This window comes from Trichomycterus rosablanca, chromosome 1 (assembly GCF_030014385.1).
Source record: "Trichomycterus rosablanca isolate fTriRos1 chromosome 1, fTriRos1.hap1, whole genome shotgun sequence".
Lineage (NCBI taxonomy): Eukaryota > Metazoa > Chordata > Actinopteri > Siluriformes > Trichomycteridae > Trichomycterus > Trichomycterus rosablanca.
In genome coordinates this window covers 19,047,039-19,069,949 of record NC_085988.1, presented here as the reverse complement: position 1 = coordinate 19,069,949, position 22,911 = coordinate 19,047,039, and the positions used below count along the sequence as shown (strand labels likewise).

The following is a 22,911-nucleotide window of genomic DNA, read 5'->3' as shown; positions in this document are numbered from 1 at the left end:
CAAATGTCCTTTTTCTCTGTTAGTTACTGTTCCAAATAATCCCTGTTATTAAATTAAATTAAGATCTGGTGATTTTCTGTATAACTCTGTATAGCTGTAGATCTGTGTAACTCCTCTCCACTGTGCCGGGACATCATAGCACACTAAGTCACTACCAGGACTATCAGGACAGACTCATGAAGCATGAGCTGTCACTCTGTTTACAGAACCTACATTGTACATCTGTGAATATTTACTGCACAGGACACTTTATAATCAAATTTATAATTGTCTATTATTTCACATATTACATATCTTTATTGTATTTATTACCTACAAGCAATCACCCTTATGTGGTGGATCATTCTCAGCACTGCAGTGACACTGACATGGTGGTGGTGTGTTATTGTGTGTTGTGCTGGTATGAGTGGATCAGACACAGCAGCGCTGAGTTTTTAAATACCGTGTCCACTCACTGTCCACTCTATTAGACACTCCTACCTAGTTGGTCCACCTTGTAGATGTAAAGTCAGAGACGATCGCTCATCTATTGCTGCTGTTTGAGTTGGTCATCTTCTAGACCTTTATCAGTGGTCACAGGACACTACCCACAGGGCGCTGTTGGCTGGATGCTTTTGGTTGGTGGACTATTCTCAGTCCAGCAGTGACAGTGAGGTGTTTAAAAACTCCAGCAGCACTGCTGTGTCTTATCCACTCATACCAGCACAACACACACTAACACACCACCACCATGTCAGTGTCACTGCAGTGCTGAGAATGATCCACCACCTAAATAATATCTGCTCTGTGGTGGTCCTGTGGGGGTCCTGACCATTGGATGGATGGATGGATGGATGGATGGATGGATGGATGGATGGATGGATGGATAGATAGATAGATAGATAGATAGATAGATAGATAGATAGATAGATAGATAGATAGATGGATGATAGATAGATGGATGGATAGATAGATAGATAGATAGATAGATAGATAGATAGATAGATAGATAGATAGATAGATGATAGATGGATAGATAGATAGATAGATAGATAGATAGATAGATAGATAGATAGATAGATAGATAGATAGATAGATAGATAGATAGATAGATGGATGATAGATAGATAGATGGATAGATAGATAGATAGATAGATAGATAGATAGATAGATAGATAGATAGATAGATAGATAGATAGATAGATAGATAGATAGATAGATAGATAGATAGATAGATAGATAGATAGATAACATTTTGGAGCAACATATCCTGCTATTTAGACACCATCTTTTTCTTTTTTAGGGACTTCCATGCTTGAGTAAGTCAATGCAAATACATTCTGCACATGTTTCTATAGTGTAGTAAGAGAGTGCAGGTGCTATACTGGCCTGTCTGCAGCCCAGATCTGTCTCTTATTGAAAATGTGTAGTCATTTTGATGCACTATATACAAAAACGAAGATGCCAGACTGATTACCAGTTAAAGCAAGGATGGGAAAAATCACTGAATGAATGAAAGCAATGAATGTCCTAATTACTAAATGGTTACATATCGTTGTTAAAGGGTAAGATAGTGAACCTGCATCTGTCCCAACTTTCTGGAATTAAAGTTGTACGTTTGTCAACATGGGCAACCGACTGAAATTAAACAATAATGTGCTGCTATTGGTAGACAGAATGATTTTTTACCCCTGGGAGCTTATACCACAACATCAATATATCATCATATCCCCAAACCCTGTAAAATCTGTGATTTCCATCAATCTTTTTCTGTCAGATTCTCTCTCTGTGCTGTGGACTGTGAGGGGTTAAGTGCGTTCCTGCTGCAGTCCCCTCGGCCCTCGGCCTCCTGCCCTTGCTCTGATTAATCATGGAGGGGAAACGACGCAGTAGAGCGTTACACGCACACACGTACGCACACCCATCCACCCACACGCGCACACACACACATACACGGGTGTGCACCTACATACACACGCACACACTGGATCGTTTTTCTTGCGGAGATTCGGTCTCACTCACATTTTCACAGCCGACCATTCCGCTTCTGCCTGCAGTAGAGATGGGGGAAGTGTGAAGTGTGTGTGTGTGTGTCTGTGTGTGTCTGTGTGTGTCTGCGTTTGTGGGTGGAATGGAGCGGCACACCACAGTGGCCCTATCACATGTTGCAGTAACACAAACCGTTACACACTATTTCACTTTCACACACACACACACAGAACTTGCTCATGCCAGGGGTCACTGGGACTGGAGATCAGCTCAATCCACCAGGCTGCAATACTTTTCCTCTCTCTCTCGCTCTCTCTCTCTCTTTCTCTCTCTGTCTCTCTCTATCTGTCTGTCTCTCTCTCATTTTCTTTTCTTCTCTCTGGTTGACAGAAAGAGAGGGCGAGCAGCGGGGGGGGGGGGGGGGGGGGGGGGGGGGTCACAGAGCCGGCTCTCTTCCTGCACACAACACACTCTTTTTATCTCTCTTCAGAGAATCCGCTGCAATGGGTGTGTGTGTGTGTGTGTGTGTGTGTGTGTGTGCGCGTACATGCTTTGAGAGGTTTACGAGGCCCGAACACCTCTGTCCTCCAGACCCTGAGGCCCCGTTCGGCCCCCCTTCCTTCTCCGGAAGCTTCTCCAGTGCATCTGAGCGTGACGGGAAAACGGTTAGAATCTTAGTAGAGAGAAAGGAGAGAAAGGTGAGAGAAAGGAGAGATTCAGGCAGGAGGGAAGCAGCTAAACCTAACCTGTGAAATTAAACATCTACAGATTAAGGTTAGATCACATTAGCAAACTTCAAAAAACAATCCACCTATAAACCTATATAAACACATAAACAACCACAGAATGGAAAACACTTGTAAAGGTTTACTGTCCACATGGAACATTACATCAGCATTTACAGTATACCGTATACAGTGGTACCCTGTAACTCAATGACCCCTAAACTCGAAATCTTTGAAACTCGTCATCCTTCATCGAGAAATTTGTACCCTTAAACTCGACGTGTGTGCGACTGCTGCTTTGTTCAGTGCTCGGCTTGAGCGGTGAGGTAAAACGTCATCAAAGTGTGAATATAAGACGAATCTGTATTTGTGTGGAATAACCGTCAAATTCACTCTGAAAGCTCCACATGTATCTGTGTTTAACTGGATTTTCCTCCTGTTTCACTTTTAAACTTGTGTTATAGCTCGGGGTTCTGAGAAATTGTGAGAATCAGCTTTTCCGAGAGTCTAAAATGTTTATCGTAAAAAATCTCTCTTAATTATTACTGTTCATAAGTTCTCTTTACTAATGAAATTCCTCGCTCGTTGTTTAAGTACAATAAGTCATATTAAGCTTTGTGCACCACCACAATACATAGGAAATAACAACACAGCCGGCGCAAAAGCTGTTTTGCAGCTTCTCATGTGATTGTGCACTTACTGAACTCACTAAGGAATACGGTATTCCAAGTACAAGCATCTCCATGATTAAGAAGCATAAGGAAACAATAAAGAAGTAACGGTAAAGTGCAGGTTTTATTGTATTTTGTTGTACATTTTTTACTTTATATTATATTTGTGTTATTTTTAGTGTATAAGTGTCAAAAACAACCCCAATATTTTACATAAGCCTAAAATATATGCAGTTCCACGGGACCATGGAACGCATTAACAGGTTTCTCATACATCCTTATGGGAAAAATACCTTGAAACTCAACGTCTTTTAAACTTGATGCCACTCCCAGAACCAATTGACATCAAGTGTCAAGGTACCACTGTTATTTTATGAGGTTGAGAAAGGTTGAGAGTTTGAATCCCAGCCAGTCATTTGGCCACTGGTAAACCCTTGAGCTTGAGCAAGGCCCTTAGCCCTGTCTGCTCCAGGGGTGCTGTACAATGGCTGACCCTGCGCTCTGACCCCAGCTTGCAAATGAGCTGGTATATGCAAAGAAAGAATTTCATTGTACTATACACCTGTATATGTATATATGACAAATAAAGACATTCTATTCTATCAGGAGGTTTTCGTCTTGATGAAATATCCAATAAAAATTTTATCTTGATCGATAAGATTAAATTCTACTCTGAAATCTTCCTGAATATCACTCTATTAACATTTAGGTTGATATCCAAGGATCCGCTTTTTAAAATCTATACACAACTTTTCAGACTTATAGGTGCAGTCAAACTTGCTTTATTTAAATGGGTACAGAGAAGTCACCAAATGACTTACTTGAGGCAGTTGTAGCCTAGCAGTTGAGGTACTGGACTAGTAATTGAAAGGTCGCTGGTTCACCCCTACCAGGTTGCCACTGTTGGGCCCTTGAGCAAAGCCCTTAACCCTCAATTGCTTAGACAATATACTGTTACAATACTATAAGTCGCTTTGGATAAAGGCGTCTGCTACATGCTGAAAATGTAAATGTACTAGAAATTAGGAGGACATGCCAAAAAGATGAATGGCTTCAACAAAACAGTTTAGGCAAGATTAAGATATTTCTGTGTGTATCAAATTTTGTTAAAATATGTTTATATACAGTAGAATTTTTTTATTTCCCCAGGTATTCATTTTATAGTATATGTTAAAATGATTGTATTTTTATAGCTTTGTTTTTATAATATCCCATACTAGTTATATGGTAGAAGGTAAAACATATTTGTCACAATAAATTATTTCAGATCATTAAACATTTTAGAAACGTGTAATATGCCCAACTACCATGGAGATCAGCGATGTGGCTAGGTTACAGAATCATGTCCTTCTGCCCTCCAAAATATGGCTGGATGGGGATATACACTGATCAGCCATAACATTAAAACCACCTCCTTGTTTCTACACTCACTGTCCATTTTATCAGCTCCACTTACCTTTTTAAAAACTCTAGCAGAGCTGCTGTGTCTTATCCACTCATACCAGCACAACACACACTAACACACCACCACCATGTCAGTGTCACTGCAGTGCAGTTTTTAAATACTGTGTCCACTCACTGTCCACTCTATTAGGAACTCCAACCTGGTTGGTCCACTTTGTAGGTGTAAAGTCAGAGATTATCGCTCATCTATTGCTGCTGTTTGAGTTGGTAATCTTCTAGACCTTCATCAGTGGTTATAGGATGCTGCCCACAGGGTGCTGTTGGCTGGATGTCTTTGGTTGGTGGACTATTCTCAGTTCAGCAGTGACAGTGAGGTGTTTAAAAACTCCAGCAGCACTGCTGTGTCTTATTCACTCATACCAGCACAACACACAAATAATACCTACTCTGTAGTGGTCCTGGGAGAGTCCTGACCATTGAAGAACAGCATGAAAGGGGGCTAACAAAGTATGCAGAGAAACAGATGGACTACAGTCAGTAATTGTAGAACTACAAAGTGCTCCTATATGGTAAGTGGAGCTGATAAAATGGACAGTGAGTGTAGAAACAAGGAGGTGGTTTTAATGTTATGGCTGATCAGTGTATATGGATAATGGGGGGAGGAGAGGCACAGATGATTGACTTGTCAGTTCCTTTTAACTTGTGCCTTGTTGAGCATTAATCCGCTCCAGGTGGAAGTATTTCTATTTATCATGGATTTGTCACAGATTTGCCAGCTCCATTGTTGGCAACCAGCTTTTCTCTTGAAACCACTTTTATCTATTTCTGGTAGTTAATGGGGTAGGGTGCCGCTTGTGCATTGCTGTTCTCAGCTTGTTCGGGGTTTTTCAGAAAAAATTGGTTGTCACAGGCACCAGTCCTTTTTTAGCTACTTTCTCTTTCTTCACCTCTAATTTGGTACTTCACTCACTCACTTTCTTTACCGCTTATTCAATTAGGGTCATGGAGGCTATCCCAGCTTTTTAATGGGTGCAAGGCACATAGTAACACCCTGGACAGTCAATCGCAGGGCAGACACACACACACACACACACACACACACACACACAACACTTCACCTATAGGGCAATTCTGTGTCTCCAATTAACCTGACTGCATGTTTTTTGGACTTTGGGAGGAAACCGGAGCTCCTGGAGGAAAGCCACGTAGACACGGGGCGAACATGCAAACTCCACACAGAAAGGAGCCGACCGCCCCGCCTGGGGATCAAACCCAGGACCTTCTTGCTGTAAGGCGAGAGTGCTATCCCCCAAGCCACCGTGCCACCGTGCCACCCTAATTTAGTACTTTGTTAGCATGATGCATTAACTTGATGCAAGGACTAGGTTAGACTTAGTGACACTGGGGAAACTTTAGTCATGCACATCTTTGAGCAACATTATTATTTTTGGATTATGACAATACAGATTTAAAATACATATTGGTAATACATTACCATATCCGTACAGTTTTGTAATGTGTTAGTCCTGTATACATGTGATGTTGGCAATAAAGACACAAAAATAGGCCACTTGAAGCTGCAGTTAGCCAACCAGAGCAGCAAGACAATCAGCACCCAACAACTTGACAGATGTAATCAAACACTGTCCGATAGAAAAGGACATGCAGTGTAACATTATCAGCCCATCAGTCACCAACACTAGAAAGGTCACATTCACCCACCATGACTTTTTTCACATTACCTAGTCCAGTCACAGTCATCAGAGTTATAAATGGCTAATGTAATCTAGACGATTACGGCAATGTCAGGTGTCAGTGTTCTGATTTTTACCTTCAATTCAAAATTTAGTATAAACTGGGAGTGCACCGATCCGATACTCTCTATTGGTATAAATTCGATATTGGCCCAAATCACTGGATCGGACATGGAAAAAAAACAAAAAACGTGTAATCCGATCCGATCCTTACTGTTGCTTAATGTAAATAACACTTAATGTAAATAAGGCCATTCAGAAATTAAAACACACTGATCTACTTAAACGTTTAGCATTTTAAAACAATCATCTACTACTGCCACATCTAAAAACACTGTTTAAACACAATAAAAACTGCTTTAATGATAAATCGCCCACCTGAGATTAAGAAAACCTATTTTGTCCCGGCTTGGAGATCTCTCACATCCTCAACGATTAATCCATTAGTGTTATGAAATAAAACAACCTACACCGTTTCCCTTTTAGCCACAGATATCCTCTTCAAAATCCAGCAGGGTTTTTTAATAAGCGCGCTTTGGTTTTTAATAATCTATAAACGTGACAGAATTTTTACAGAAAATCTCAACCAAACTCTGCGTCAATTATAATTGGTCCATCGCGTTTGATTGACATCTACATCTTCCAATTGTAGACACTTTGGATGGCACGCCGTAAAGCGAGATGTGTCACGTGAACAACAGCTTGAATGTAAGTGAAACCTGTTAGTAGCGCAGTCGTCATGTCACCTGTGTGGAGTTATTTTAAGTTATTTTAAGGAAGATAAAGGCAAAACAGCCGAGTGCAATTCATGCTAGGCAAGTGTTTCAAGAGATGGCAGCAGCGTTGCAAACTTTAACACCACAAAATTGACTAAACACTTACAGAAGCATCATGGAAATGAGTTTGAGAGGAGAAATGATGGTATTGGATTGGTATTGGTATCAGCAGATACTCAGTTTGGGGACAGTATCAGCAGATACTCAATTCAGGGACAGTTGTAGCCTAGTGGCTAGGGTATTGGACTAATAATCAGAGGGTTGCTGGTTCAAGCCCCACCACTGCCAGGTTACTACTGTTGGCCCCCTGAGCAAGACCCTGAACCCTCAATTGCTGTGATTGTATACTGTCACAGATGTAAGTTACTTTAGATAAAAGTGTCTGCTAAATGGCAAAAATGTAAATTTGCGGTATCGGTATCGGACATAAAAAAGTGGTATAGAGCCAGCCCTAGTATAAACCCAAGATATTTCTTGTTTTGTCTGGTCATCTTCATTTCATTTGTTAATATACCTCCATTCCTGCATTTCACGCCTGCAACACATTCCAAAAGTTGGGAGGGTAAAGCATTTACCACTTTGTAATGTTGCCATTAATACTCAAAACTAAAAAGACGTTTGTATTTTATGTATGTATATTAACAAATGAAATGAAGTTGACCAGACAAAACATAAAATATCTTGAGTTCATACTGTCTGAAATAAAACAATAGCCAAAGTACTTGTATGAAACACTGTGATTTTTTATTTTTGTTTCTACTTTCCCAACTTTGTACTGGTTTGGGGTTGAACAACCACCGAACCAGCCCTCCTAATTATTGAGTTCAGGTGTGTTCCCTACACTCAATCCTAACCAGTCAATTATAATAATACAATTATATGCTTTGTGGCAACAGTTTCAGGAACAGTTTTGTTCCAGTAGGTCTTTGTCATGTGCACAAACACATTTGATAAAATGAAATGGCTAGAGCCATGGCTTTTGGAATTAGATGTCCACACACTTTTGGCCATTTAGTGTATTAGTTTAAGGACATTGCTCAAAGAACTACTGTTTACAAAACGTATGTGTTAAAAAAGCTTAGTAATGCTGGAAATGCACTAACTGCATAAAGCAACATACTAAGACATTCCACATTTGATGCTCCTGTCACATCTGTGTTTGTTAGGATTGCATGTGTTTTACCCCTTTATCAACCATTCTCACTAATAAAAGACCAGTGTTCATGTTGGCTAAAATCATTAGGATTTACAGAGAAGACAGCACTATCCTGCTACCAAGAGTCTGGACAGACAGAGATGAATGCTAACCACTGCAAGCCAACTAATGGAGCCTGAACTGTGATACATTGTGGTGACACAGCAGTGAAAATCACTGTATTTTCCAACTGTCCAAGGTATTCCACACCATTAGCGCAGAGGACACTTTTATATTTTAATTTAAACTGTAGGGAAAGTGAAACTTCAGCCTAACTGTATGTGTTCATCTTATTTGCTGGTGCTTAAAATGCTTGCCATTATCTCATAAAATATTTGTAGCAAGTCATGGGTTTGACAATAAGTGTGGATAATCTTCAGTCCTGCTATGATGACCATTACATAACCATTATGCTTCATTTATCAACCAGATTTTAGCCTGCAAATTATAGTGGCTATGTGCTCATCCCAAAACATTGTTTGCTGATGGCCTTAAAAAGTTGGTACGACACTGGGAAAATGCATCGTAAGGTGACTATGTAGAAAAGTGATGTCATCTGTTTTTAAAATTCCTAATACACTGCCTGGCCAAAAAAAGGTCACCAATTGGATTTAACTAAGCAAATAGGTAAGAGCCTCCCATTGGATAATTACTGCATGGGTGATTATGTTTCAGCTGGCAACAAGTTATTTAACCCTAATTGATGCAGTGAGTAGCTTCTCATTTGTTAAACAACCATGTGGAAAGACACATCCTGTAGTCGTGGAAAATATGTTAATCTGTTTCAGAAGGGTCAAATTATTGGCATGCATCAAGCAGAGAAAACATCTAAGAAGAAGCTGAAACTACTTAAATCGGTTTAAGAACTGTCCAACGCATTATTAAAAAGTAGAAGGACAGTGGGGAAACATCATCTTCGAGGAAGGAATGTGGTCGGAAAAAAATCTTGTATGATCGTGATCGGCGATCACTTAATTGTTTGGTAAAATCAAATGGTAGTAAAACTACAGTAGAACTCAGGGAAATGTTTAATAGTGAAAGTAAGAGCATTTTCACACGCACAATGTGACGGGAACTCAAGGGATTGGGACTAAACAGCTGTGTAGCCACTTGTCAGTGAGGCTAACCGGCAATAACGGCTTCAATTTGCTAGGGAGCATAAAGATTGGACTCTGGAGCAATAGAAAAAGGTCATGTGGTCTAATCAGTCCAGATTTACCCTGTTCCAGAGTGATGGGCGCATCAGGGTAAGACCCTACCGTACAAGCCTGTGGAGGCAGTGCTATGATCTGGGGTTGCTGCAGTTGGTCAGGTCTAGGTTCAGCAACGTTATGTGCCCAAATAATGAGGTCAGCTGACTACCTGAATATACTGAACGACCAGGTTATTCCATCAATGGATTGTTTCTTCCCTGATGGTACGGGCATATTCCAAGATGACAATGCCAGGATTCATCTGGCTCAAATTGTGAAAGAGTGATTCAGGGAGCATGAGACATCATTTTCACACATGGATTGGCCGCCACAGAGTCCAGACCTGAACCCCATTGAGAATCTTTGGGATGTGCTGGAGAAGACTTTGCGCAGTGGTCCAAATATCCCATCATCAATACAAGATCTTGGGGAAAAATTAATGCAACTCTGGACACAAATAAATGTTGTGACATTGCAGAAGCTTGTGGAAACGATGCCACAGCAAATGCGTGCCGTAATCAAAGCTAAAGGCGGTCCAACGAAATATTAGAGTGTGTGACCTTTTTTTGGCCAGGCAGTGTATATAGAGTTTAAAAAAAGATTGGAAAGAAGAACCCTCAACTAACCCTGTATAAACAATATAAAGTATAAGCAGAGGTGTCTCTGGCACAGGAAGCCTGCTGGGGCACTCTGTATAGGCACTGTCAGACTCGTCAGTGATCCTACATACAAATCTACAGTACTTGCTCAGTGAATCCAACCACAATATACAGTATATATATATACACAAACAACTACGATCTAAGGATATTCAAAACGTGTACATTACATGGCCAAAGCTATGCTATATAACATAGACAAAAATATTAGGACACCTAATTCATGTGTTTGAATTCATGTGTTTCAGCTACAGTAATTGTAGTATTCACAATAATTGTACAATTGTAATGAGTTAGAAATTATATACTTCCAACTTAGCAGCAATGGTTTAGCAAAGGTCCTTTCCTGTTCCAGCATGACTGTGCCACTGTGCCCAAAACAAGCTCTGTAAAGATATGGACAAGCTTGGTTTAAAAAACTCCAGTGACCTGCACAGTGCCCTGACCTCAGCCTCACTGAACAGTTTTGGAATGAACTGGAACATCAGTTGAGGCTTTCTTGACCAACATGAGTGCCCAGCAATACAAACGCTCTTTTGACTGAATGGGCACAGATTCCCACAGACATCCTTCAAAGTCTTGTTGAAGATCAGAGGTCACTCTAGTTTAATACCATTGAAAGGGGATGTCCAACAAGCTCATGGTCAGGTGTCCAAATACGTTCGGCCAGTAGTGTATGTGAACACACCCTTTTTATTTATTATTATTTTTTATAATAATAATTTAGCCACACACATTGTAAGGTGTATGTAATTAATCATACCAAATAAATTATCTACACCAAATTTAGAGTAGGACTGTAACATGTTCTATTTCCTGGATTTATGTTATTATAGGGGATTTAACCACATTCTCAAAAGTACCTTCAGGAAAACGAATAGTCTCACGGATAACCTGTATTTGAGTTATTTTGGGTGATTTAACCCCAGCCCCAAAACACCTTTGAGAAACCCTGTATTCTCAATGATAACCTGTACAATCTGTAATATACATTTACATTTTCGGCATTTAGCAGATGCCTTTACAGTACTGTGACAGTATATAAAGATCTAAGCAATTGAAAGTTAAAGGCCTTGCTTAAGGGCCCAACAGTGGCAACCTGACAGTAGTGGGGTTTGAACCAATGACCTTTCGATTAATAATCCAGTACCTTAACCAATAGGCTACAAATGCCCTTGAAAATATATAGATTTGGCAGCTCAGGTGGCGCAGCGGTAAAAACACACGCTGGGTTCTCGAATACATCGTATCAAATCTCAGCTCTGCCTGCCGGCTAGGCTGAGCAGGCCACACGAACAACGATTGGCCTGTTGTTCAGATATGGGTGGGATTAAGCCAGATAGGGTCTCTCTCTCATAACTAATGCAATTACAACCTCTGCTGACTGATTGATGCCACCTGCACAGAGATGAGAAAAGAGTGCTCTCAGGGTGTGTCGCTCTGTACACAACGCTGAGCTGCACTGCACTTCTTGAAGTGTAGGTGATTAGATGTATACAGCTGCTGCCCACTTGTCGGAGGGGGCGTGGGTTAGCTTCGTTCTCCTCAATCAGAGCAGGGATCGGCATTGGTGGAGAGGAAGCATGACACAATCGGGCAGTTGGACACGCTAAAAGGGAGAAAAAGGGGAGAACATGCATAAAGAAAATATGTTTTAAAAAAAAGACTTCAACTTTTTTATAATAAATAAAATAATTATTCACACTGTGCAATTTTATTTACATTTATTTAAGCATTTCTTTTTATATTACATACTGTATAAAAATATAAAACCATTTAGTGTGAAAATCAGAAGTGGGCAAATAATTTTTACGGCAATGTACTAACAGGTTAACAGAAAGGCTACTCTTGCTTTAGTCACTATTGGAACTGTCTTTATTTATAATGTGTTTAGTGAAATAGTAAAGCATTTCATTTAGTCTCTTTATTGCTTGCAAATTGCTCCAGATGTGATGGCGGGTTCAGATTATGTCACACACTACAATGCAGCCTTCTGCATACAGGATATACCGGTGCGTCTCCGCTCTAGAAGCCTCCTTCCTTTTAAATTCCTTTAAGCCAATTTCAATTTCAGCTTCAAAAACATAGGAGCTAAGAATCAAGGGGACACCAATGAGTGTTTGGGAATGTACCCTATAACAAGGGCCCTACTAAATTAATTGGAAAATGTGATTAATTTCACGGACCAGTCATTAAATAACACTCATAAATTAAGTGATAAAATAAATGGAAGATACGATACACAGTACAGCCTACCTAAAACAGGCTTCATGTTGTCTCATAGACAGAAATTCCCGTCCATGTTTTCACACACACCCCTCTGCGTCCACAGAATTGGTTGGGAGTTTTCCAAACTCAGTTCCCCGAGTCATGTTTTTACCTGCTTTAGACTTCAACATCTTGGAAATTTTGTCTAACCGATTACTAGTGTAACCCAGCGTTTTTAGAGTTTGCTGAGTTTTTAAAGTAAGAAATAAATTGTATATAGACAAACTATCAGGAGCAGAATACTTTACTGGCTTGTGATTTTGAGGCGCAGCACAGACTACACAGAGAGATGATCACGTGTGTAGAGAAGCACACTTTTCAATTGATTATGGAATCCCAAAGTGACAAAATGCACTTAATATGTAAACACATACACCACATCCTTTTTTCTACACTCATTGTCCATTTTATCAGCTCCATTCACCATATATGAGCACTGTAGTTCATCTGTTTCTCTAAATGCTTTGTTAGCACCCTTACATGCTGTTCTTCAATGCTCCCAGGACCACTACAGAGTAGGTATTATTTGGGTGGTGGATAATTCTCAGCACTGCAGTGACACTGACATGGTGGTGGTGTGTTAGTGTGTGTTGTGCTGGTATGAGTGGATCAGACACAGCAATGCTGATGGAGTTTTTAAGCACCTCACTGTCACTGCTGGACTGAGAATAGTCCACCAACCAAAAATATCCAGCCAACAGTGCCCTGTGGGCAGCGCCCTGTGACCACTGATGAAGGTCTAGAAGATGACCAACTCAAACAGCGGCAATAGATGAGTGATCGTCTCTGACTTTACATCTACAAGGTGGACCAACTAGGTAGGAGTGTCTAATAGAGTGGACAGTAAGTGGACACAGTATTCAAAAACTCCAGCAGCACTGCTGTGTCTGATCCACTTGTACCAGCACAACACACACTAACACACCACCACCATGTCAGTGTCACTGCAGTACTGAGAATGATCCCCCACTCAAAGTCCTGGCCATTGAAGAACAGGGTGAAAGCAGCCTAAAAAAGCATGTAGAGAAACAGATGGAATACAGTCAGTAATTGTAGAACTACAAAGTGCTTCTACATGGTAAGTGGAGCTGATAAAATGGACAGTGAGTGTAGAAACAAGGAGGTGGTTTTAATGTTATGGCTGATCAGTGTATGTAGCTCATGTTTGTGACTCACATTGAGGAAACCACATGCAAAGCATCCCCTGTTCCACAATACAGCCATTCTTCCCATCCATGACTGTGAATCTCTGTTACAGAGAGACAGTGTAAAATTCTTCTTCTATCAGGTAAATGACACAGAACAGTGACAAACAATCATACGCCCTCAAAACAGCTTTAATGCATCTTAGTTTTACAAGTATGTGGTATTTTACTTGAAGAAGGAACCATTTTTCCAGATGACATTCTATTACTTGGTGTTCTTGTTATAGAGAAGAAGAATATGTTGGAGCAAAAACTCTCATTTTTTATTGGGCTAATATACAGTGGCTGTAATGGTCATTTTTCATGTCAATGTCAGGGTCAGCGAAGGTCCAGCTTCCCTGAAATCAACGAGCACAGTGCAGGAACACACCCCAGACAGGATGCCAATCCATTGCAGCGCCACAGCCATAGCCAATCATGTATGCATGTAGGCGCCTGAATGGCCCTGAGCAGGATTCTAACCCTGAATCCCAGCAGCAGTGCTGTAATAGCCATGATTGACCTAATTTTTTATACTCCACATTCTACAATCAGAAAAAGTTGGGACGGCATGGAAAATGCAAATAATAAAAAACATTCTTACATTTACTTTGACTTTTATTTAATTGCAGACAGGATGAATCTGAGATATTTCATATTTTATCCACTCAACTTCATTTCATTTAATAGTAAACATCCATTCCTGCATTTCAGCCCTGCAACACATTTCAAAAAAAGTTGGGACAGTAAAGTATTTACCACTTTGTAATGTTGCCATTCCTTTTCACCACACTTAAAAGATGTTTTGGCACCGAGGAGACCAAGTGATTTAGTGTTTCAGCTTTTATTTTGTCTCATTCTTCCTGCAAACATGTCTTAAGATGTACAACAGTACGGGGTCGTCGTTGTCTCATTTTTCATTTCAAAATTCTTCACACATTCTCTATTGGGGACAGGTCAGGACTGCAGGCAGACCAGTCCAGTACCCGTACCCTCTTCTTCCGAAGCCATGCCTGTGTAATGTGTGCAGCATGTGGCTTTGCACTGTCTTGTTGAAAAATGCATGAATGTCCCTGGAAAAGATGACGTCTTGAAGGCAGCATATGTTGCTCTAAGATCTCAATGTACTTTTTTGCATTAATGCTGCCATCACAGAAGTGTAAATGACCTTTGCCAAGGGCACTGACACAGCCCCATACCATGACAGACCCTGGCTTTTGGACTTGTTACTGATAACAGTCTGGATGGTCCTTATCATCTTTGGTCCGGAGCACACGGCGTCCATTTTTTCCAAAAAGACTTGGAATGCTGATTCATCTGACCACAGTGATGGTCCATCCTAGATGCCTCCAAGTCCAGAGAAGTCGACGCCACTTCTGGACATGGTTAACATAAGGCTTCTTTTTTGCAAAGTAAAGTTTTAAGTGGCATTTGTGCATGTAACTCTGTATTGTAGTGCTTGACAAAGGTTTGCCAGAGTAATCCCTCACCCATGTGGTTATATCAGCTATTGTTGAGTGGTGGTTCTTGATGCAGTGCCAGTTGAGGGATCGAAGATCACGGGCGTTCAGCTTAAGCTTGCGCCCTTAGCCCTTACGCACTGAAATTCCCCCCGATTTCTTGAATGGTTTAATGATATTATGCACTGTAGAGGGAGAAATATGCAAATCCCTTCCAATCTTTCTTTGAGGTTCATTGTTTTTAAACATTTCAATCATTTTCTCACGCATTTGTTGACAAACTGGAGATCCTCTGATCATCTTTGCTCATCAAAGTCTCAGCCTTTCCTGGATGCTGCTTTTGTACCAAACCATGATTACAATCACCTGTTTGGAATCACATCATTATTTAGTTTTTTCACCTCATTACTAGCCCTAAATTGCCCCCGTTTTTTGCCCAACATTTTTTGTGTTGCAGGCCTGAAATGCAGGAATGGCGGTATATTAACAAATGAATTGAAGTTGAGCAGGCAAGACATTACATATCTTGTGTTCAAACTGTCTGCAATGAAATAAAAGTCAAAGTAAATGTAAGGAACACTGCATTTTTATTTTATTTGCATTTTCCATACTGTCCCAACTTTTTCTGATTTGGGGTTGTATTTGGTGACATCTTTGCCACATGTACAGGGGCCCTGTCATCTTGATAGAGACCTCCTTGGACTGGAATATTATTAAAACAACATATTGATTTACAATGCAAGACTTACATGCTTTGCATTGATTTACAGTAATCTTTACCTCTAGGGGACAAGTGTACCCAACCATGTCAGCAAAATACCTTTGTTACACAGAACATTTATGTTTACATTTATGTTTGTTCAGCCATACACTGATTAAACACAAAGACGGACAACACACGAGAGAACATGCAGTAATCAAATTCAACAAGTTTTATTGGTATTTTTGATAGTGTGATATGTACAAAGCACATTCAATAACAAGTACAAAACAACTTTGGTCTTTGTTCACTTTCGTGATTGTAAAATCAAAGACGCTGATATAAAAACGCTAGAAGTTTAGTGGACCACCGGTGGACACAATGAAGCAATCAAGATGACCCGGGTTCCACAGTTAATCTAATTACATGTACTCCATGAGAATCCATTGGTTGTTCTACACTATTTACATGACCAGCTCTAAAATGGTCCAATTCCTCTGCTTCCTTCATTATTGTTTAATTACGCTACATGTATATTATTAAAGATCTGATGCTCACTGTTCTGATCTGGTTTATCTACATGTGTGTTCATCTAACAGAGGCAGCAGCTATCAGATGAGCAGGTTTAACAGGAATAGGTGGCTTGGGGCACAGTGTAGGTTTGTTGGCATTCGGCGTGTTGAAGTTGCTCCTGAGCTGAGCCACACGGCTTCCATTGGAAGAGCTGCTCCCTTGCTCATTTACCACTTCTGCAAAAAAAAAAAAAAAAAAAAAAAAAGGCACGAGTTAAAATCAACCTCAGACTCTTTCAAGCATTCAATCGTTCTAGTCTTGTAATGATGAGCTTTTTATAGGATATAAATCTCCCAGCTTGAAGAGAGCTTTACGATCATGACACAGAACGTGATTTCTCTCTGGCTGAAGGCTTACAGTTTTACAAACAAAATGTAGTAGTGATATCACTTCACAGAAATTTAATCTGTTGTCAAATTCCATTATTTAGACAGAAATGGTTTTTCAATACAATATTATAGTTACAGCCGATGAGGTGGGAGAAATTCTCCAGAGCAATGTCCATGATTTTAAACAGTCTCCAAATAACTCATGGTCAGGTGTCCACATACTTTTGGTCTTTGGCATTTCCAATATGTAGGTTTAAATGCAGTATTCAAAAATGTATGTTCTATTTTTTCTATTAGATTTTATGCATTTTTCTCCCATTTTCTCCCAATTCAGCGTAGTCAATTTGTCTTCCTCTGCTGGGGGATCCCTGATTGCAGTCGAGGTGGGTATATTGCTGTTCACGCCTCCTCCAAACCACACGCAGCCCTTAGCGGAACCCTTTTTCACCTATGCACTCTGCACAGGTGCCTTTCTATCTGCCAATCAGGGTCCTTACACAGCGTTTGAAGACCCCACCCACATAGTCCGGTCATCCCACCATAGCAGAACTGTGTCTGCTGCAGGTACTGCCAATTATACTGCCCGCTAGATGCTGCCTAGTCGACCGATGGCAACGCCAAGTTTCGAACCTAGTAGTTTACAATCTTGAATCTAGCGGAATATCCCGCTGCACCACCAAGAATAATCATAAGAATCATTAAATCATAAGAATTATTAGCTCATAATAATAAGAAGAATTAATAGATCATGATAATCATAAGAATCATTAAGTCATAAGATTCATAAGAATCAGTAGATCATAAGAATCACTAAAATCATAAAATCACAAAGAATCAATAAAGAATCACAAAAGGCCATTAGGTCATTGAATCATAAATCATAAGAATCATTAGATCATAAGACTCATAAGAATTAGTAGATCATCATAATCACTAGATTTTATCTAGCTGTATGATGACTGATTACTTTGCTAGGCAATAATTTCCATTTTTTTACATTTCTGATTGAAAAGTTTGGATGGTAAATAGTAAATAAAAAATCGTAAGGTGTTTTAAACCAATACTTGTTATATTAACATATTGAGAACATTTCTTAAAGCTGACCTGGCATGTTAAAATAATTATTAAATAATTATAAGGTGTGCTCTGCTATTAGCTGTCCAGACGCCTACACAGACACACGATTGGCTGTGTGTTTGTAAAGAAAGGGACAGTGGCCGAGTGAGGGTTTTTGTCGCTGATGCAAGTGCGTACTCTGCTGGCCGGTCAAGGCGCCTGCATTGAGGGGACGGCTGATCACGGATGAAAGTGCATGGCCCTCTGCACGTGATACTGCACTCTCTGAGATTCGGACCCTGGCAGGTGAAATGAAGTGACAGCCGGCTGCACATCAATCAGCGGTGGGGCTGGCGGCAGCAACGAGAGAGAGAGATAAGCTGCAATTGGCCACAACTGGTTTGGTTTGGGTGACAAAAAGGGGGGATTTTTCATCTTAGTAATACTAAATTCTATATTTGACTGCCAACTGACTGTGAACTAGCATGTCACGTCATAACAGCTTTGTGATGGTTGGCTGTACAGATGGGTCAGCGTTCTCCAGAACCCTCTGTATCATGTTGCTTATAACAGACTAGCCACTAATAATAGAACCCACGTTGTGATGTCAATCCTACTTATTCTTGGCCTTCCTCGTCTTTTTTATTCCTTCCTATTATAACACTGCCGTCAATGTTGTCATGTGTTTGCCTTACATACCCAAAGTTTGTTTGTTTAATTCTTAACACCATGTCAGCTGTTATGGCTATTATCACGGCTAGCTAATAGATTGTCTTTAAACATCAAAGTGGTGGGTGGATTTGCTTTCTTGTGCTTATGATGGTTAAAGTGTTTGTGTAACTAGGTGTAGAGTTTTAATTTTCTTAACTTCTACATAGCGTTTGCATTTGCTTCCAAGAATGTAAGCAGTTTTGGGGAGGTACTGAGGTGAAAATTCCCCTGTAGCTGTTTGTATTGTAGAATTTTGTTCTGATGGTGTTCATCTGTTGGCATGAATAGAGGATATGTTTAATAGAAGTATTTGATCCACAGTGGGGGCAGGTAGGGGCCTGGTCTCCTTTTAGCAAGTAGGACATACCCAAAGTAACATAACTTGCAACCTAATGTGGTTCAGAAGCTCCTTTTCTGTTCTGTTCATCTCGTAAACCTGAACCAGAACGGGACTGTTAATTAATAATTATCTAAACAATCATCAGAATTTGGCTGTGAATTAACAACTCTTTTCCTGTGAGGTTAATGATGGTCCACATTTTTAGATGTGTATCACCATCTAGGATACAGATGTTGTAAAGACCTACACAGGTGATGCCAATCCAACACAAAATCACTGAAAATGCTAGCAATGCAAGAAAATGTTATCCAAGCAAGAACATAAAAACCTTAAGTGTAAATTTAAACGAATCCTGGTGGCATGTTTAGGAATTAAGACGTGTTAAAACTACAGTAATCCCTCCTCAATCGCAGGGGTTGCGTTCCAGAACCCCCTGCAATTGGGCTAACCAACTGGGGAAGCATGTATCAGAAATAAAAAGACTCCTTGTCCGCAGAAATCCGCGACCCAGCGAAAAATCAGCGATTTATATTTAGATATTCTTGCATATAAAATTCGCGATAGAGTGAAGCCGCGAAAGTCGAAGCGCGATATAGCGAGGGATTACTGTACCAACTTTCAAAAAAAACACACGACATTTGATGTTTTCACTGATAAAGACGAAGAGACAAAAGAGGGGCCGGTATGAATGAGATATCTGTTTAAAGTTTAAGGAGAAAGCAGAAAGCAAGACATGAGATAGAGATGATGGACAGCTCTGCACAGATGGATGCTGTTCAAGCTTGGGGGATCAGCTGAACGATGGGACCGGTAATATTTTTAGCTTTTCCTAAGGGACTAAAGCTTGGAGTCAACTCTGCGTCGACCCATGCGTGTGTTTTTTCCAAAGGGACAGTGTGCACCATGCTTCCCCTTTACCTTCAACTCTCACACCGTCTCTCACACCGTCTCACTGTGTTATTTCTGTCTGTCTGTCCATCTGTCTGTATCTGCCCTTTGATCTGTACTTCCTTTTCATGTGACGCTGTCCATTCCCCACAGCCGTGACTCTCGGACAGTGTTGGGCTGTTGCCATGGAGACGAGTACAAGTCGGTTCCTTTTCTCTTTCACCTCTTCTATTTCTGGCTGGCACAAACTGTGTAAAAGTGGTACGTAATATGACCCGAAAGTGGTCAAATGTGTGAAAAAGCTGTATCTAAAGAGTACTGGTACTGAGTGAAACCTGAGCATTTGTTCCACTGTCACAGACAAGGTTTAAGGTATCAGGGTTTTTTTAGCTTTATTTATAGTGAATTGATTTTTCTCTAAAGATTTGATTATTTTTTGATTATAAATAATTTATTATTAAGTAAGACTTTGTTATTTTCAACTGGTCAAACATTTACTTTCTGTGACATAATCTGTATGACAACGTTTATTATGGGTTTTCTAAATATGGCTAGATCAACTGTAAGTTTAAAATGTAGTGGTAAGTTTATCTGAATCTGAAGGTTAGCCGCTCAGGTGGCGCAGCGGTAAAGTACGCTAGCGCACCAGAGTTGGGGTTTCGAATACATCGTATCGAATCTCAGCTCTACCTTTCCGACTGGGCTGTGCGGCAGCATGAACAACGATTGGCTGTCGTTCAGGGTCAGAGGGTAAGAAAAGTCAGATCATAGGTCCTCATAACTGGTGCAACTGCGGCCCCTGCTGGCTGACTGATGGCGCCTGCACAGATCTGAGGAATAATGCTGATGGGGGTGTGGCCCTCCGTACACAGTGCCCGTCAAGTGTATGAACTCGACTCGTGCAGGTGAAAAATGCAGTCTGTACTGACTGTACGTGCCGGAGGGGGCGTATGTCAGTTGAGAGGCATCCTCAGTCAGCGGTGAAGGGTCGAATCAGTATAGAGGACGCAATCAGGGTAATTAGACACAACTAGATTAGGGGAAAAAAAAAAAATAATAATAATCAGAAGGTTGCCGGTTCAAGCCCCACCACTGTCAATTTGCCCGTTGTGCCTCTAAGCAAACTCTTAATTGCTCAAAAAATTTATTGTAAGTATTTTTGGATAAAAGCGTCTGCTAAATGCTGTAAATGTAAATATTAATTCCACTGTGCTTTGAATGCTCAGTCACATGGTGAAAGTAACATTCCCTAATTTTAGGGCAGTTGTAGCCTAGCGGTTAAGGTACTGGACTAGTAATCCAAAGGTCACTGGTTCAAGCCCCACCACTGCCAGGTTGCCACTGTTGGGCCCCTGAGCAAGGCCCTCAACCCTTAATTGCTTAGACAGTATACTGTCACAGTATTGTAAGTTGCATTGGATTAAGGCATATGTTAAATGCTGTTAATGTAAACTGGGTCAAAAATATACTGTACATACAACCTAGATTTTGGTGGCGCCTAAAGTTCTATTACGTCATGTAACTTTGTGTATTCCATGTATCCCCTCATTGTGAAGGACAATACTTAATTACTTGCATTTACCTTAATTTGGCTATAATTTGTTCTATCCATTTGCATGCTATACAGATAATTTAATTATGATCTCATTTTTGTCTTACACATTAAACTTATATCAAGGCAGTACTGAACTCCTAATTCAGATTGATCAAAAGCTGGAGTTATTTTTTTTAAGCAAAATCCCTGTATAATCTAGTTCAAGTATTTGTAAGTAACTCATCAAAATTGACTTGTTTGGGCACACAGAAAAAAAAAAAAAATTTGAATGTTGGTAATCAGTGGTTTGAACAAGGGAATATTTTTGTGTATAGATATCGGTTATTAGATAGCAGTTATTATAGCCTCAGATGTATTAAACTACAGTGATTTGGGTGGAAGTTAACTAAAGCTATTTTCCTTTATTTAGTGTCTCCTTTAAAGACATCACTCCAAACTCATTTACATCTTTATGTGCACCATGACTGCAAGTCAAGTAGACTGGCTGTTGGGCTCAACCGTTTCTATTGGTTTGGTTTTGACGATGTCTCCATAGTTTGTTTTTTTCTTTTGTTTACAGAACCTGGTGCAAAATGTATTTATTTACTATTGTGTTTACACAATGGTTATATTTACAGCAGAAAAGAGTGGGTAATTTTTAAATCTATAAGCCCTTGTCAAGCGTTGTTTTGGTATGTTGTTTTATATGCGATTATTTAGACCAATTTTTTTCAAGAATGTGAGGATTGTTTCTACTTTGTCTTGGTTAAAAGATTTCATAGTTTTTGGTTCCTGGTGCAAAACAGAATTTTAAATCTTTGCAAAGTTTGAATCCCGGAGACAGCAATCCATTGCACAACGTTGCAGCTAAAATGTACTCCACAGACGGTGCTCATCTTACTTGCGACAGACTGAGTGCTATTAAAGGAACCGGTGTCTGCACTGTTAGTGAGCAGAATTAGACCAATATGTACCAGACAGTTGAGGAAAACATATGTGGTGTGTTAGGCTGGTCAGACACTATATTTCAGCCAAGTTTATCATTTGTGTAAGACTGTTGTTACTAAATCACAACCTTGGATAACTACCAAGGTGGTCAGCATCCTCCTTCATTTAATAATCAATATAATCATCAGCTAATTATTGTCAATCAGTTCATATGGGTTCATTAAGGTAAGTCAATATACAACCCTAATTCAGAAAAAGTTGGGACAGTATGGAAAATGGAAATAAAATAAAAATGCAGTGTTCCCTACATTTCATGTTTTATCTGCTCAGCTTCATTTGATTTGTTAATATACCTTAATTCCTGCATTTCAGGCCTGCAACACATTCCAAAAAAGTTGTGACGGGGGTAATTTAGGGCTAGTAATAAGGTGAAAAACTAAATAATGATGTGATTCCAAACAGGTGATACCAACAGGTGATTGTAATCATGGTTTGGTACAAAAGCAGCGTCCAGGAAAGGCTGAGTCTATGATGAGCAAAGATGATCAGAGGATCTCCAGTGTGTCCACATACGT

At 40.1% G+C, this 22,911-nt stretch overlaps 1 protein-coding gene across 2 annotated transcripts in view; it reads right to left on the bottom strand.

Moving 5' to 3' along the window:
* Positions 1 to 16,189: 16,189 nt before the first annotated feature.
* The window catches only part of zgc:92242 (uncharacterized protein LOC436899 homolog), a 31,584-nt gene continuing 24,862 nt past the window's right edge, over positions 16,190 to 22,911 (bottom strand). For both annotated transcript variants that reach the window (XM_063000569.1, XM_063000560.1), the window contains exon 6: positions 16,190 to 16,706. In XM_063000569.1, the coding sequence (XP_062856639.1) occupies positions 16,546 to 16,706 (161 nt within the window). In that variant the 3' untranslated portion in view covers positions 16,190 to 16,545. The remainder of the gene's footprint in view (positions 16,707 to 22,911) is intronic.